The sequence below is a fragment of the Eulemur rufifrons genome, chromosome 7, assembly GCF_041146395.1.
Source record: "Eulemur rufifrons isolate Redbay chromosome 7, OSU_ERuf_1, whole genome shotgun sequence".
Classification (NCBI taxonomy): domain Eukaryota; kingdom Metazoa; phylum Chordata; class Mammalia; order Primates; family Lemuridae; genus Eulemur; species Eulemur rufifrons.
In genome coordinates, this window is record NC_090989.1 from 264,055,145 (window position 1) to 264,073,010 (window position 17,866).

At 43.4% G+C, this 17,866-nt stretch overlaps 1 protein-coding gene across 2 annotated transcripts in view; it reads right to left on the minus strand.

Moving 5' to 3' along the window:
* Positions 1 to 17,866, minus strand: part of EPB41L4B (erythrocyte membrane protein band 4.1 like 4B) — a 133,793-nt gene that overhangs the window by 40,133 nt on the left and 75,794 nt on the right. For both annotated transcript variants that reach the window (XM_069476656.1, XM_069476657.1), the window contains exon 16: positions 852 to 1,075. In XM_069476656.1, the coding sequence (XP_069332757.1) occupies positions 852 to 1,075 (224 nt within the window). The remainder of the gene's footprint in view (positions 1 to 851; positions 1,076 to 17,866) is intronic.

Below are 17,866 nucleotides of genomic sequence, written 5' to 3' on the forward strand. Positions count from 1 at the left end.
GGACTCAACAGTGAGAACTAGAATCGAGGCCTCTTGACTCCTGCCTCTGCCTCAATGCTTTTCCAGCCACATTTGATAAAGAGCCAGTTCTTCCCCCGAGAGATGGATACTTTGATAAAACATAATAAAAGTGAGTTGCTAGAAAAATAAAATAACAGACATACAACATCCAAGCCCATATTTTTTATTAGATTTAACAGGCATAAAATCATTCTATGATATTGCTAAAAATATTTCTATAATAACTGCTTACTCTCTATTTCTGTAAGTTTTCTTCCTGGGATCTGTAACAGAGGGCAGACTGGATCTACCTGACACCACCTTGCTCTCAGAAGTGGGATATCAGAAATGGGATGGAATGGGGTTTTCTGTAATGAAGAAAGTAGAAATCCCAGCCCCCACCTCACTCCCTTTTTTCTCTTTTCCATAGCTTGAGCTGTGCTGGGGGATGCACAAGCAGAGAACTGCTAAGAAATGAGGTGGAGAGAGAAGTGGTACCCTGTAATGAAACTGGCATTGACGGCTAAGCCATAATCCCTAAACTGCTCCTGCCTGAATGCATAAGGCTCTTGTCCACTGTTGCCCAAACCTGGTAACAAAGTATAACATCATCACCGTCATGCGCTGCACTGAAAGTTTGTCTTCCTCCTTTTTTTTTTTTTTTTTTTTAGGAGAAGGAAAGAGGATTTTATTAATTTGCTGGGAAATGAGGAGGTTGGCAGACTCCCATCTTAAAGTATCAACGTCCTCGAAAGTTTCTGTCTTGAGGGTCCAGGGAAGGCACTTGTGCCCTGCAGCATGGCTCCTCCCGATCCCCACCCCACCTCCCCTCCCCCTCCACCCCTACTCACTTGTAAGGGACTTGCTGCTGGAGTTTGGGGACCTCAAAGGTCCCTCTTTGTTGTCCAGAGTCAGTGACAGGCCGTAGTTGGAGTGATGTTGGTGCTGGTGTTGGTGCTGATGCTGGTGGTGATGCCTTCCCGAAGCTTTGGGGAGGAACGGTGTGCCCCCGTTCTCCTCGATGCCAAAAGGCAGCCGGTCCGAAGTGCTGAGCACTGGGGAAGGGAGTGGGTAGCTGTGGAGGGCGACAAAGTCAGGATTTAGAAAAGCAAAATGCCTTGCTATTTCCAGGTGTCCTTTCAAAGACATTCTTTAGGCATCAAACACCACAAGAAATAAATTCAAAAAGATAGATCCATAGAGTTATTATAAAATATAATACAACTGGCAACAGTGTACTTAAAGAACAAAGTGGAAATTTGTATATATCAGAGACTTTAAACCTTGTACCTTAAAAAATTCTTTTTTTTTTTTTTTTTGTTGAGACAGAGTCTCACTTTGTTGCCCAGGCTAGAGTGAGTGCCGTGGCGTCAGCTTAGCTCACAGCAACCTCAAACTCCTGGGCTTAAGCGATCCTACTGCTTCAGCCTCCTGAGTAGCTGGGACTACAGGCATGCGCCACCATGCCCGGCTAATTTTTTCTATATAGATTTTTAGTTGTCCATATAATGTCTTTCTATTTTTAGTAGAGACGGGGTCTTGCTCTTGCTCAGGCTGGTCTCGAACTCCTGACCTCGAGTGATCCACCCGCCTCAGCCTCCCAGAGTGCTAGGATTACAGGCGTGAGCCACCGCGCCCGGCCTTAAAAAATTCTTAACTTTGAAATATAAAATCATTTTTATTTTTTTAAAAAGACATTAAATGGGAGGGAGAAATAAAAACAACAATTAAAAAATTGTCAATGATCCTATGACAAGATTATGATGCAAATTAGAAGTCTTAGGGTCATCTTCTCTTCCACTCTGTCACCCCCAAATGCAGAGAGCCCCTGTTAACGTCACTGCTACAACATCTTTTAACTCCAATGGCTTCTCTCCTTTCTTACCAATATTGCCTGTTCGAAGCCCACGTCATCTCCCACCTAGACCCTTATAACAGTATTCTGACCAACGCCCTACTTGCTCCTTCAGCGCATCCTCTGCAGAGTAGCTGCCAGGGTGCTGCTGCTGTAATTACGTTCTGGGCCAAGGAACATGAATACATCTCCATTTCTATTAATTCTTAACCATTTTAAGACAGAAATCCCTTTAGAAATCTGATGAATGCCGTGGCCCATCCCTGCAGAAAAAGGCACCAAGATGTGCAACATTCCACACACGCACAATTCCAGGCCCTCTCCAGCCTCTCTGCAGATTGATGTTAAGAGCCATGGCTTGCAGGATAAAAGCCACCAACCATTATACGGCACTCCCAGCTGCCCCTTATCTTGTCTGATTCTCTTTTCAGCTTCATCTCCTGCTGCATCTTTCCCTATACATGAACTCCTTCCCATACTGATGCCTTTCACTTCCTTCTGCTCCCTGGAATCCTTCCTTACCTCTCAACCCAATGAAAACACCCCGCCCTCCAGGAAGACCTCCAGCCTTTAAGGCCCCGATACGCGTCCCCTCCTCAAACTCCTAGGCAGGGCTCCCCCTTCTTTCTGCTCATTCCCACAATTCAGATCTTCACTCTGCCTTCCAAGAACTCACATCCCAGCATAGGAAACCCTGTGATTCAGTCTGTCCCAATCATACTGGCACAAACTGCCAGGGGAATGTAGGAGTGCAGGCAGTTCATTCTCCGGGGGGTGTTAAGGAATGAGCATTTGGGGCAGACAGCGAAGGTTTGGTGGACATTCTTGAAAGAGAATCCTCTTACAGGAAACCCATTTCTTGTGAGTGTTTGGTAGGGGTTGAGGTTTTCAGAAATGGGCCTGAGACTCAAGCCTGGCCAGAGTCCTCCTTCCTTCCAGTTAGAGTGACTTGTGACGGCCTGTGATCCAATCAGGGACAATCAGAGTTTTCCCTGAGATTTCACACATGAAAACTGAAACAAAAAGCGTCTCTCTTTCTTTGTGACAGTCAAGCAAGGCCTCACTGGCACCTGTGTGGGCCCTAAGCACTTTTGTCTTGTCCCTTCTCTATAAAAATAAATTAAAAATTATACTTTATGACTGTATAAAAGTAAATATATCAATATCATATATTAAAACATGTTCTTCAACTAAAAGTTCATTTTCTTCTTCTGATTTTAAAAGAAATTACAACGTTTTTGTGGGCCCCTGAAAGTATTGTGAGCCCAGGGTACTGCACCTACTGTGCACAACCAGCCGGCTCTGGTTAGAAGGATGATAGAGGTCAGGTGTGGTGACTCAGGCCTGTAATCCCAGCACTCTGGGAGGCCAAGGCAGGAGAATTGTTTGAGCTCAGGAGTTTGAGACCAGCCTGAGCAAGAGTGAGACCCCCCCCCCACCCCGTCTCTGCTAAAAATATAAAAATTAGCTGGGCGCCGTGGTGTGTGCTTGTAGTCCCAGCTACTCGGGAGGCTGAAGCAGGAGGATTACTTGAGCCCAGGAGTTGGAGACCCTGGCTCTACAAAAAATTTAAAAATTAGCCAGGTGTGGCGGCACATGCCTATAGAACTAGTTACTCAGGAGGCCGAGGTGGGAGGATCACTTAAGCCCCGGAGTTTGGGGTTGCTGTGAGCTATGATTGCTCCACTCTACTCCAGCCTGGTCAACAGAGCCAGCCCTGTCTCAAAGAAAAAAAAGATGATATAAGTTGAGGTTGAGTCTATTTGTACCATCTTCCCTGGACATGAAGTATAGTATCTGCAGGAATGAGGCCAACGCACACAGGGAGACAGGATGAGCACAGGTTAAAGGCAGACGGAGAGAGAGAAAAAGCCCTAACAGTATAATTTGAGCACCTGGTTCCAGCCACAACTGAAGTAAGTGCTTTTCTTTATTTATTGCTGGAGGTAGTTGGGTTTCTCCCATTTATATAACCCACAGGCTGTAAATCAGAGGCGGTGTGTTATTCTGTTATTGTCTCTTGTGAGCAGAATTTCTTTCAGGTGGAAAAGGCAAAACAGCTGGTACAGGCCTCAGGACTAGTATGAATAAAGGAATTGTGGGTGAAGTGAAAGAACCGGATGTCTGGAGAAGAGAAGTGAGGAGAGAAGTAGCAGGAGGTGAGAATACAACGAGAAGCCGGAGCTAGTTACGAGGGGGTCATTGTGCCGGGTTATCATGGAAAGGGTTTAAGCAGAGGAGTTACATTTTGGAAGGTTCCTTCTGAGTGCCATGTGGAGCACTAACCGGTGGGAGTCACACTCCAGGATCTCCACTGGGAGACTGTCGCGGGGTGGGGCCTGGACCAGCCCAGTGTGTGGAGTGAGGTGAGCTGCCCTCTGGGATATTTCTGCAGTCGTGTGAGCAGGGCTTGCAGGCCTGTCACTTGGGGACACCAGGGGAAGGAGGGATTAGCGAGCCTTCTGCTGCAGATGCAGGAGATAGTCAGGAAGAAATGGCACTGGTTGTCCCCCACATTGCTCTAAAAGCTGAATCTCTAATCTACCCCAGCTGCCTTCTGGAGACTTTGCTCAAGGACAGTCCTACGTTGTGTGTGCATGTGGAAGGGTGTGGAAGAGGCATGATTTTGGCTTCTGGGGATCATGATCCATCCTCACCTCTCCAACCTAAAACCTAACCAGGGTGCCCCTCTCTCCCCATGGAGGCCGCACTGTGGCAGCACACCGTGCACCAGGTTGGAGCTGAAACACCTGGCCTCAGTTCTGCCCCTACCTTGCAAGGAAGCCTCAGGTGTTTGCTCTGGACCTGTTTCCTCACAAGGTGGGGTAGGCGATTTCTGGGTCTGAGAATCATCCTTTCTCCCAATTACTTATCCAGTACTTGCTTTGTCTCAAGTACTGTGCTAGCTATTTACATAAAAGATTCCATTTTACAAATGTGAAGACCTTTGCTTGATACATAGGAGGTGCTCCATAAATATTTGAGAGGAGGAAGGAAGGAAGGATTAATGAAGTGTGGAGCTGGGATTTGACAACTCCTCTGTAGACTCCAGAACCTGCTAATGTTATTTTTCCTGTCTCTCAAATATGTTGAAAATAACTTCTGTCCTTAGGAGGTGCAAAGACTGGGAGCTCAGAACAGAGAAAATTCCCTGTTGCCTGGAAGGACCGGAGGCTCGTCTTCCACTGCCCTTCCTCCCCACTATGGCCAGCCGCCTACCAGAGGCTTCAAAGCCTATTACAGCGGGCACTGTGATTGACTAGGCAAGACGGACAAGTCAGAGAAACATGGAAGGTAAGAGAGGGACCGGGGTGGAGGGGATTGGCTGAACTTGAGAATGGGAAAACACGGAGACATGGAGGGAGCAGAAAACTCCAATATTTTCAGCCTCGAGGACTGGGCAAATGGTGTGTCAATAATAGAAAAAAGGAGGTGGAGAATGAGGGCTGCTTTGAGCAGAGAAAATCATGATTGAGCTTCAGATGGTAACAATGAGTGTGAGAATGAACACCCAAAGGGAAAGATGTCTTATAGCCAAGAGCTGGCATACATTCAGGGCTGGAGGTGGAGTTGGAAAGCTTTGAGTAAGAGTTTCTGAGGGATGGCAAATAGATACCGTCTTTCATGCCAACTCCAATTGATTCGCACTCTGCTTGGAGTGCAAGATGGAGAAGGATTCTGAGGTTGTGCCCAGCTCAGGGGGAAAGACTGCTGTGATTGATTAGTGATGTCTACCACAGACTTGGAATAACAGTGGTATCATGCATTTGTCTTTCCAAGTTAAAAGCGTGTGGCTTTTAATTTCAAAACCCAGAGAAAAGAGTTAAACAGTTTGTGTGTGTATGTGCGTGTGCAGGGAGTGAGAAATTGCATTTAATAACATGTCAAGTAAAATATGCATGTGTGACTTTCATCTTAAAGCTACTTAAGGGGGAGACTGAGAAAGAGACAAATGGGAAGAGAAATAGATGAGGGTCAGAGAAGCTGCCTGATGCCAGATGTAGGAATCTGGTCAGGTGAAGGGTCTTTTGAAGAGCAAAGGTTCTTAGGCAGTGGAATGACCTGGGAGCTTTCTCAGCTCTGACGCGTGGGGAACCATCCTGAAGATTCTAACATGGAGAAGTTTTGTGGGGTTGTGGGTCCATTAAGGAAACTAATCATGGCATCATGGATTGTTCTGGGCAGAATTCCCAGAGGCGCCATTCACACAAATTCCAGTAGGTTGTGCATCCGTCCTGTTCACAGGGACCTCAGAGAAGGTTAAGCCTGCCCCAGAAGGTCCAGCAGTGCTCAGGGACCTTGGCTAAGGCCCAGGACATAAGGTCAGCTTCGTGCTCACCATCAATAATGAGTGAGGCTCATGAGGTTTCTGGCATTCTGGAAGGGAGGTCTCAAGTCCTCGTTTTCAGAGTGAGTGATAGAGGGAGGGGTACATAGGCTCCAGCCTCATCTTCCAAGAGCTTGCAGTTGAGAAGGAATCTGGCCTGGAAGAACGGGCTGCCATGTGCCCAGTACTATACTAGGCATTTTAATGTTTAATTTTCAGTTTCTATGCCAGGAAGCTGTTGATGCCTCATTTGACACTGGGGCTTAGTGAAGGTGAATAATGTGCCCTGTTGATACATGCAAAGTGAGAGTTGAAGTGCATCTGATTTCTTCTCTTCCCTTGTCTTGGCGGAGAGACCTTGTTCTTCATTCTGCCTGCAACTGCAGAGAAGCTGGTGTTCCTACTGGGGCCTGTGTTGTAGGGGACTTTATTGGCTATATTAGGGGTGGGCATTGTTATGCAGAACCAGTGAGGTTGGCAGGGGAAGAAGGTGGTTCTGCCAGCCCTGCCCAATCCGATAGGTACTCCCAATCAGAGCCTCTCCTCTCCCTGACCCTGGAATGCCAGACTACCAAACACATGGTGTTCAATCAAAATATGTTGCATGTTGAATAATGGTGTTCTCCAGAATCTACCACCAGAATTGTGACCAGTGCAGGGCAGGGATGGAGGGAGTGTCCCAAGCTGGAACACAGAGCTTTCTCTCAAAAAAAAGGCTAAATGAGAGGCTGGGCTCATGCTTATAATCCCAGCACTTTGGGAGGCCAAGGTGGAAGGATCACTTGAGACCAGGAGTTCAAGACCAACCTGGGCAACATAGCAAGACCCTATCTCTACAAAACAAACAAACAAACAAACCCCAACAAAACAAGGCTGAGTGATTGAGTGATCAGGGTGCTCTGAGGGGCCAATCATACACCCTACAGCTCAGCCATATTGTAGGTGACATGGTCTTTTGGGAGAACTCTGGGTATCTAATTATGGACAAGAAATCATGTAATTTTAGAAATGGAGCCCCCCAGATACCATCCAGTTCAGTGGTTTTAAACCCTGGATAAATATTAAAATCACTAGGAGAACCCTATACACTGCTGGATGGAATGCAAAATGGCACAGCTAATTTAGAAAAGAGCCTGGCAGTTCCCCAAAGTTAGACATTGTTATCATATGACAGCAATCCTACTCCTAGGTATATGCCCAAGAGAAATGAAAACATGTCCATGCACACACTTGTACATGAATCTTCACAGCAGCATTATTCATAATAGTCAAAAGGCAGAAACAACCCAAATGTCCATCAACTGATGAATGGATAAACAAAATATGGTATATCCATACAATAGAACATTCAGTTATAAAAAGGAATGAAATATTGATCCATTCTATGACATGAATGAACCTTGAAAATATGCTATACAAAAGAAGCCAGACACAATAGGCAAAATATTGTATGATTTCATTTATATGAAATGTTTAGGATAGCCAAATCATAGAAAGTAGAGTAGTGGTTACCTAAGACTGGGGAGGATGGGGGGAAATGGAGAGTAACTGCTAATGGGTATGGAGTTTCTTTTAGGAGGGATGAAAATGTTTTATTTTTTTATTACTTTTTACTAGTCAGGAGTGGCTGTGGGAGGAGACAACGAAAAATGTTTTAAAATTAGATCATAGGCCGGGCGAGGTGGCTCACACCTGTAATCCTAGCACTCTGGGAGGCTGAGGTGGGTGGATTGGTCGAGGTCAGGAGTTTGAGACCAGCCTGAGCAAGAGCAAGACCCTGTCTCTACTAAAAATAGAAAGAAATTAGCCGGACAACTAAAAATACATATAGAAAAAAATTAGCCGGGCATGGTGGCACATGCCTGTAGTCCCAGCTACTTGGGAGGCTGAGGCAGAACGATTGCTTGAGCCCACGAGTTTGAGGTTGCTATGAGCTATGCTGATGCCACGGCACTCTAGCCTGGGCAACAGAGTGAGACTCTGTCTCAAAAAAAAAAAAAAAAATTTTAAAAAAATTTAGATTGTAGTGATAGTTACTTGAGTTCTTGAAAATACTAAAAACATTACATGGTACAATTTGGTGAATTGTGTGGTATGTGATGTTTATCTTAATAAACCTGATTTAAAAAATAACCAGGGGAGATTTCGAAAAATATCAATGCCCAGGCCCTACCCCAGACCAACTGCATCATAATCAAGCACTAAATCCAGTGTGTGCCAGGGCTGGGAACCACTGCCTTGGTCCAACCTCCTCATTTTGCAGATGGGGAGATGCGAAGTGACCAGGTCACACAGCAGGCACCTGGCTGATCCTGGGACACTGTCCAGGACTCCCGCCCCTCCACTCGCTGCCTCAAGTGCTGCCCATCTGCTGCTCCCTCCCATCTGTCTCGGCTTCTATTTAAGGCAGCAAGTGCACTCATCAGGAAAATCCAAGTCCTCCTCAGAAGCCCCCTGGCTAAGACAGGCTTGTGTACACATCTTATCTACCCAACTATAGTTAATTCTGTAGGAACCAAGACTGTGGCCTCACATGTTTTTGTGTCCTCCACTGTGCTAAGAAAAGTGCTAAGCACATAGCAGGTGCTCAACTAATACTGGTTAGACTGAGAATAACAAAATATCAGTGCATGCAATACACATCTAAGGCCAACTCTTGTGCCTGGCACTGTGCTAGGCACAAGGGTGAAGACAAATGAGATGCTGTCTTGGCCTTCGAGGAGCTCACTGCTGCCTTGCTGAGCAGCGGAGGGGTACCTAACCCCACCTGAGGAGGCGCCAACAGGGAAGACTTCCTGGGGTGATGATGCTTGAAGTAAGTGATGCCCTGATGGATGAGTGAGCATGGTCTGGGGTAGGGGCTACACTGGGTGCTCAGGCCTGGAGTGACAATGCACACTAATTGGTGAGAGGGGACTTGCCTGAACTCAGTGTTGGCATGAGAATGAGCTTCCTGCTTTTATAATTTTATTTTTCACATTTGGATTACGAACTCATCAGGAATTTATGTGTCTTGTGAGGTAAAGTTCTAACTTTTTCTGAAATGGAGAACCAATTGTTCCAACATCACCCTAAGAATAATTCACCCTTGCCCCAGGAACTTGAATGCCATCTTCATATGTGCCAATCACTTCTCTGAGTGCTCTCAGATCTTCTCTATGCTCTCCCCCTGGACCTAATCTGTTTGCAAGGAACTGTACTTCACAGGCTCCCTGCCCTCCGGCTTCTACACAGATTTGGCCAATGACATGGCTGGAAGGTAGAAAAAGGAGGTAAGTCAGGCTGTATCTCCCCCATCTTTTTGTGCCTCAGGTGATGTTTCCAGTAGCAGGTGTGAGTTCTTTGTGGCTCTGGCTTCCTGTGGTCCTGCTCCTGGGTGCTGGAACACTGCCACCTCCCTTTGTCCCTCCAGCTCCAGGAGTGACAAGCAGGTTCTGGTTATTGCTAATTTCTGGGCTGCCTTATTGTCCAATTTAGCTCCTTAGTTCTTTCAGCCTTTGTATAGCCAATTCCGGAATTAAATGCCCTCTGAAAGAAATGGCAAGAGTAGTTTCCATTTTCTTGATTGCCCATGACTGATACACAGTATAAACCTGTGTCTGTTTCTAGATTCTTTAGTATCTAAATTGTCTAAATTCTGTTTTAATGTATGTTTTTATATCTGATAATACAAATTATATTCCCTTTCCCACATCATTACTTTTTTGTTTTGTTTTGTTTTTTTCTTTGCTGTTATCATGCACTTAGTCTTCCAGATTAATTACTTTAGAATTCAAGTTACTACCAAAAAATCCCACTGGAATTCTGATTTGGAGCATTAAACATTATGGATTAATTTGAAAGAATGCATTCATAAGGAATATGGTATTTCTCTCTGTTTATTCAGAGCTTTTACAATGTTCTTCAGTCAGAATTTTTAACTTTTTCATTAAGGCATGGAACATATATTCTTAACTTTATTCCTAGGTATTTTTCAGTTTTGTCACAACTAAAAAGGAGACCTCATTAATTATTACATATCCCCTAATATTTTATGACTAGATTACAAAGCTACTGACTTTAGGATATTTCTGCCTCTGGCCACCTTGCTGAATTCTTGTATCAGTTGTAATTCACTTGGATTTTAAGAAGATAATCACGTGAATTTTATTTCTTCCTTTTCAGTAGTTATTCCTTATTTTGTTTTCTTGGCTTATTGCATTGGTCAGGCCTCCAGAATGATACCGAAATTAGCAGTAATCTTGTCTTATTTCTGAACTTTGTAGATTACCTAGTGTTTCAACTTTCAATGTTGGTTTCTGACACATTCTAGTTATCAGGTTAGACAGTCCTCCTACTCTTAGCTTACTAAGAATCTTGAAAGATTAGCATGACTTCTTCTGAGCAAATCTGTGCTGTTCCTAAGTGAACACTACTTCCTTTCCTGAGTGCCTAAAAAAGACTCTGTTCCCAAACTTTCCTCAGTATCACCATCTAGCTTTTCAGCCTAGTTTTTGGCATTCATTTTCCAAGAAACGGTATGGCACTTCCCTGTCTGCTCTTCTGGCATTTTCCCAAAGCTCCCTACTTTTTCAAACGGTATTGATGCTGACTCAGAATGACAAGTACGAATTTCCTCAGTACTCTGGGAGGCCATTTTTCTGAGCCTAAAGTTGAACTAATCACAAAGCAGCAAAATCTTTCCTGACTATTCTCTCTTGTTTTAGACTTCAGTTTCCCTTTGTTTGTTCTCATTATCTTCTGCAGTTAGTATATTGACTGCCTGCCTTGTTGAAAAAGAGAAAAGCAAGACAGAAGTTGAATAGCTCTGCTTCTTCCTGTTAATCTCACATATCATCCTCAAGAATGGCTGTTATTAAATTGTTTATCTTTTTGCACCAACCAAAGTGTGCATCTACAAAATTTGATAGCTCTTAAAAAAAAAAAAGTTCTGTGCTCCTTTGTTTTTTAAGTTCTACCTCACTTCTCTTTAAAATACTGTTGTAAATTGTGGGTTTATCCAAGAAGCTCTTGGAAGCCTTTCTCTTTCAGGTAATCTATGCTACATTCATAGCCCATGTGAAAAAGATTCCCTTTCAGGTCTATCTTTTCTTTGACATTTTGAAATTGGATTTTCTAAAGATTAGAATACATGGAGGAGTAAATCCTGAATTTCACTCATTTCATATTAACGAGTCCAAGATAGTAGCCTTACTTTCGTCCAAGGATCTTGTCACTTACACATTTCCAACCTAGTCTTCCTTGCTGACCGGAATTCTAACAAGTTAATACCTGCAGTGTTTCCTCTACCTTCCAAACAACCAAATCATCAGGCAGAAAGGCCAAGAAAGCAACAGATTCTCTGCTTTTGGCAGAATGCCAATGTCTGGATGGCCAAGAAGTCCCCCATTGATATTGTGCCAGCTTGATGTCTCTCTTAGGAAAACACAACGAACCTCCCCTATCCAGAGTCCCTGGCATCTTGTTTGGATTGCTCACCACACACTTACCATGTGTTGCCTGTACTTAGACTCTTTCACCTATTCACGTCTTGTGTCTGAACTCTAAGGCGGGGTTCCTGGAGGCGGGATCAGCATCTATTTAGCCCGCACAGTAGACCCAGGCAGCATACACGTTCTCCAAACACCTGCCAGAGGAGCTGGTTGGGACAAACTGGTTCCTGTTTTACTTTGAGCCTATGTGGGGACAATTCCATATTCCTAATCAGAACTAAAGCATCTGCGAGATGCTGACAAAGATCTCAGTACAGCTTCCCAGCTGATAAGCCACAGAAAGGCTGCAAGGGGGCTGAGCCATTTATTCTCCCAGTCCTTGGAGTAAAGCAGACAGGACCTGGAGAGCCTGGAGCCTCAGGCTGCCTTGTCTGCTCACCCTGGTGTGCTATACAAATACATCACTTCCTATGTGTGCCAAGGACAAGAAAGAGTCTGGAAACACTGCCACCAGTCCATACCCAGTCCATTTGCCCAGAACTGTGTGTGGCTCTCCACCTGCCACTCTCTTAGCAGAATCCACTCAAGTACCCTGTTTTTACAGCAGATGGTGTCAGCCAGAATCACACCTCCTAACTGAACACCGGTGCATTAATCATGCTCTTTAAATATTCACGGGGGGGGGGGGGCGGGAAACGCTAACATTTTGGAGTGCCCTGCACTGTACCATCAGTTAACTTATTTAGTCCGCCAACAACCATTTGAAGAAAGGTTATTATTATCCTTATTTTATAGATAAGGAAAGAAGAACAGAAAGACTAAGTAACTTTCCCAAAGTCACACAGCCAGCAAATGGCACAGCTGGGGTTTGAATCCAGGCAACCTGACCCTAGAGCCCTGGGCTCTCTTCAATGCCAAGCAACACTGCTTTGCCATTTGGATGAAAGAAGCAGTCTAATGACAAGAAAAGGAATGCTGGTTGGCATTTAGCTTTGGCTTTGCTGCTGTTTGGCTATGTGACCTTAGGTAACTCACTTCACTTATCTGGGCTGCAGACACTGCATTTTTTTGACATTAAGCATTTATATATTCCAGGAACTACAGCTCAGTGATATAATTTGATCTGTGCAATGTCCAGCTGAAAGATGAGAGAAAGTACATTTATTCATCCTGGTTTCCAAGATACCTGTCACTTATTTCAATTTTAATTTAGTAGAGACTAAACAGACCAACGTATTATTACAAGTTCTTATTGAATTCAGTGCAAGCATACTGCTTGGCAGTAAGTAGAGTATATAATTGGAAAACTGTACTTTTTTCATAATGGGTTTGAGAAGAAAATTGTATCAACATCTTAGAAATGTGACACATTATGAATGTTAGTTCATTAATTAGGGATGATTTCCTACAGTAACTTAGTGGTTTTATTTTTTAAAAAAGACTAGAGAGAAATATGACTCTAAGTACCTTTTGTCTGAAAAGGTCAAAATTACTTTTTTTTTTGGCATGGTTTAGATTCCTTTGTATAGACTGCTAATTGGCAGAAAGATTTTCCAATTTGTATTTCTTTCAAGAAATTTTCCAAGCAATCCACTTTCCCAGCAATGCTAGTGTTAGCACAGGTGACAGAGGAAGCCATACTAGATTGGGAACTCTGGTTCTGATGAGTTTAACAGCTACCTGGGGCCAAAGAGGATGTCGTCTTCAACATACCAGTACTTGGCACAGTGTAGAAGCATAGCAGATATTGGTTTAATGAATTAGTTTTAGTACATTCAGTTTTAATTCTCCTTAGGTAATTTATCAAATAACTATTCATAAAAGTTGCGCTTTGGTCATGGATTCCCTAGTTGTTCCTTACTACATCATTTAGTCTCTGCAAAACTGTAGTGACATATTCCACATCCTAAAGAGTGATGACAGCCTTTAGGGTTCAGTGGTGCCCAGGCCTCTGTCCTTTGTGAGCTAGGGTAGGATATGTACCTCTATCACTGAGTCTGGAATTTTCCTTTGGTGAACTGCTATCAAATGATTCCAGTAAATGGCTATAAGCAAGTCCTAAAATTTTTCTGTCAGAAAGGCCATTTGTCTTGATGTTATTCTTGCTAAGTTTTACAATGGCTTTCTCGTTGTGTGTGTTGTCACGGGTGTGTGTGTGCGCACACACGTGTGCCACCGAGGTGCTGGGAGGCTATGAGGAAGTGGCTCTACAATTTTGTGGTGAGACCTGGGATGTTAATAATTTCAGATCAATTTCAGGGTCTGAGGCCAGAGACTTACGACTTCATAAGTTCATTTTTGCTCAGAGGCTCATGACTAAGAGTTTATTCAGTCTTTTTCCTGCCTTAATAAAGAAAAAGACACAAATATAATTGTTTACAGCACTCACTTCTAATAAGTGTAACAGTGCTTTCCCTTCTGAGTTTCTAACAGATTTTTTTTTTTACCTCTCATTTCCGTGTCCCAGTGCCCTCATTTTTTCCTGTAAATGAAGATGCATTTTTCTTTTTTCAGGTGGGCAACAGCATTGACAGACTTGCCCCCAACCACTGCTTTAAATGCATCCCCAGATGGTATCCTATGGGAGCCCTCAAGGAGCAGTGGGACAAAATAATTATTGTCATGAAAGCTGAGTGTGTAAACTAATGTCTAAACAGCCATATTCTTTATCAAACTTTGTGCGCTGACAGCTCTGGAAGACTCAGGCATGAGCTGGGAGTGTTATTTTTCCACTCCCCAGACGCCATCCAACTCACTGAATGAACGAAATTAAAACATTATTCATTCCAGAATGTAGTTTAGGTTAGATGAATAAAATGCATAATCTGTTAAGAGTAGGTTTTAGAGACTCTAATTGCATCAGATACCAGTGTGAGCTGGAGTTGGAGCTGAAAACTGGGTGTGTGTTTCTGGGGTGATAGAGATGAGGATTAACTTATTTTGGTATTCATTAGTGCTTAAAAAATCTCCTCAAATGTCCCCCAATTATTTTAGGTTTCTCAGAAGCTTCTATTCTAAACATCCTTACTTAGCCTCTGGGGCCATACACTGGGCCTAATTTTAAGGACTTGTTGGTTTAATTGCCTTTAATATAGATAATGTCCATTATTCAGCCATGAAATGAAGCTGGTGGAGCCGTTAGCATGGCAACTCCTCTGCTTTAGAGGCCTCAGCTGCAGAAAGTGGATGTTCAAACCACTCACCATTCAGGAGGGGATGATTAGGTAGGTTTCTGCGGGTTTCTTACAACATGAGCCTACCGGGGATGTTCCTCTAATTATTGTAACCCTTCTCAGTGGATCGCCTAGGCTATAGCAGTTTTGGTATTTTAAATTCTCCAGCCTTTCCTCCAGTAAAACCACAGGTGACTCTTGGGATGTGGCTATGATTTTAGATCCAATATATTGGAACTTTAATTGTAACTAAAAGGAAATCTGTCCTTCCTTGGTCCAATGCACCAGGGAAATTCACCATATCTCAGTGGGTATTTAGGAAATCTGAGTGGACAGTTCTCAATAAACTCCCAGACAGGAAAGAAAACAGATTTTAGAAATCTCAGGATCTGGAATAATTTGGAAAAACAAAAAACAAAACAAAACAAAACAAAACCAATTCCTTTATTTTGGCTATTTTACTGTTGCCCAGTATGCCCTTTTCAGCTCTCCAGGGTGGTATCATGCCTATGGTTACCTAAACTTCTGGCAATCTACATTCAAAAAATGTCTGGTAAATATCAACTCTTCCCAGCCTTCCCTTACTTTGCTAATATTAATATAAATGTTAAGATGACACAGTTAATTGTACTTCATCAGCCTGATCTTTATTAAAGAGCATGACTCAAGAATAGGGGTTTCAGACGGTTCACAGAAAGCAAATAAATGGCATTCAGAAAGATGAAAAGGTGTGCAGCCTTGCTCAGAGACAAATGTAATTAAAATGGAAATTCTGGGTTTTACCCATCAGACAAACAAAAGTTTAAAAAAAAAAAAAAAAAAGCTAGCAAAGGCTTTGAGCTTGCTTCCTGTGAGGTCAAAGAGGCATTGTCATAATTGCTGGGGGGCGTGTGTGTGTGTGTGTGTGTGTGTGTGTCTGAGAGAGAGAGAGAGAGAGAGAGAGAGAGAGAGAGTCAGGAATGTAAATAGAAATATCTCTGGGGCCGGGCGCGGTGGCTCACGCCTGTAATCCTAGCACTCTGGGAGGCCCAGGTGGGCGGATCGTTTGAGCTCAGGAGTTCGAGACCAGCCTGAGCAAGAGCGAGACCCCATCTCTACTAAAAATAGAAAGAAATTATATGGACAGCTAAAAATATATATAGAAAAAATTAGCCGGGCATGGTGGTGCATGCCTGTAGTCCCAGCTACTCGGGAGGCTGAGACAGGAGGATCTCTTGAGCTCAGGAGTTTGAGGTTGCTGTGAGCTAGGCTAACGCCACGGCACTCACTCTAGCCTGGGCAACAGAGTGAGACTCTGTCTCAAAAAAAAAGAAATATCTCTGGAGGGAAATTTGGTTAGGCACTATCCAAATTACATACGCACATACCTTTTGACCTAGTGATTCTAATTCTAGGGAATTTACTCCACAGATTTGTTCAGGTGCACAAATAGAATGTTCAAGAATGGCAGCACACTTACAACTTCAGGGAGTTGATGCAGCTTAAATGTCCATCAATATTGATTGGTTAAATAAATATATGTGCTTGTTTATATGCAGAATAGCTCTAGATTGACACAAGAAATGCTAACAATGTTTGCCTTGGGAGAGAATTAGGGAATAAGAAGATAGAAAGGAAAAGTAACTTTTAGTTTGAATTTTTACCACTATCTGTATTATCTATTTAAAAAACTAACCAAAAACATAGTGTTTCCTTTTATTACTATCTTTCTACTCAGTCTCCTAATAGTTAAAAGCTTCCTCTGCTTCCTCTAAGATGAAATCCCAAATTAGACAAGTTGGGAACCAAGCAGATGCTCTGTTTCAATTCGCCAAACTTTCGAATCCCAATTGTACCAGCAGAATGGATTCTCGGCAGTCTCACCAATTCCTTACTCGGTGCCAATTCTGCCGTTTGCAGATGGGAAAGCACTGTCTACAGTCCACCCGGACAGTTATTTCCTAGTATTCTCAGACAGAAATACCATTTCTATCTCTTTTTATTCCCTTTCAAAAGATCCCCATGGTGTTTCTGCTCTTAGTTTGTTAGGGTTTCAAAGGGCCGTTTCTTTATGTATTGTGTTAACCCTCTTCCATCTGATCTTTCCTTTGGAACCAAACATCCCTTTCCATTGCTAAATTTAGAATGTACATCTTAAGCCATCAACCTATGAGATAGACCATTTCTTGAGCTAGACTTTGAATCTCCTTGGCCTGTTTCTCTCCATATGGACAGCTAAGGCCTTACATCTCAAAAACCACCAAAAATTCTTACCAGTTAGCATCAAACACTGGGCAAAGTGCCTTTTGTACATAATGCCATTTAATTCCCTTAACAGTGAGATATTGGTAAATTCCATTTGGGGTTGCTGAAAATGAGGCATATGGAAGAAATTGGCCAAAAGTCACACAGCTAGTAAGTAGCAAAGCTGGGATTCAAACTGTGTGAGATTCCAAAGCTTCCACATTTCACCTGGTCAGAGAACTAGGGGGCTCTTGCCCTCAGCATCAGAGCGCCAGACTGTGGACTCCCTAGTCCTCCTCTCATCTGGCTGGCAATGTCCTGCTGTTTTGCTTCTGCAAACTTCCACCTGCTTCCCCACTATGGGCTGTCACCTTGTTATTAAGGTATGGCACAATACCTTAAATAGCATTATATACGAAAGACACTCAGGCCAGTGTGTGCACATACCCTGTCTCCTCCAGTGGCTGGAATTCACTAGTGTTTTGTTTCTGGAGTGAGGAGGGCAGAACAATGCCATAGACTTGGTTTGATAGGTTGGGGGGAGAACATTTAAGCATGAAATTAAAGCCATATAAGAAATCACAAGAATTCTCACATTCTTCTGCTTTACTTTGGGCCTGAGAAGTGCAAGACTACACTGAGCAGACAGATGGAGCTACTTATTATGCTGTCCCATCCATTTACTTAACATCACAGAGTTGGCCTCTGACGAGAGTTAAAACTGAGCCACTAAAGCACGGACGGACATAACCACATACGCAGCTTTCCTTTTCCAAAGTGAGGTCCTGCCCCCTCCACATTGGGCTCTCTGCAGATGACTTAAAAAAATGCAGGTTCTTAGGTCTCACCCCTGACC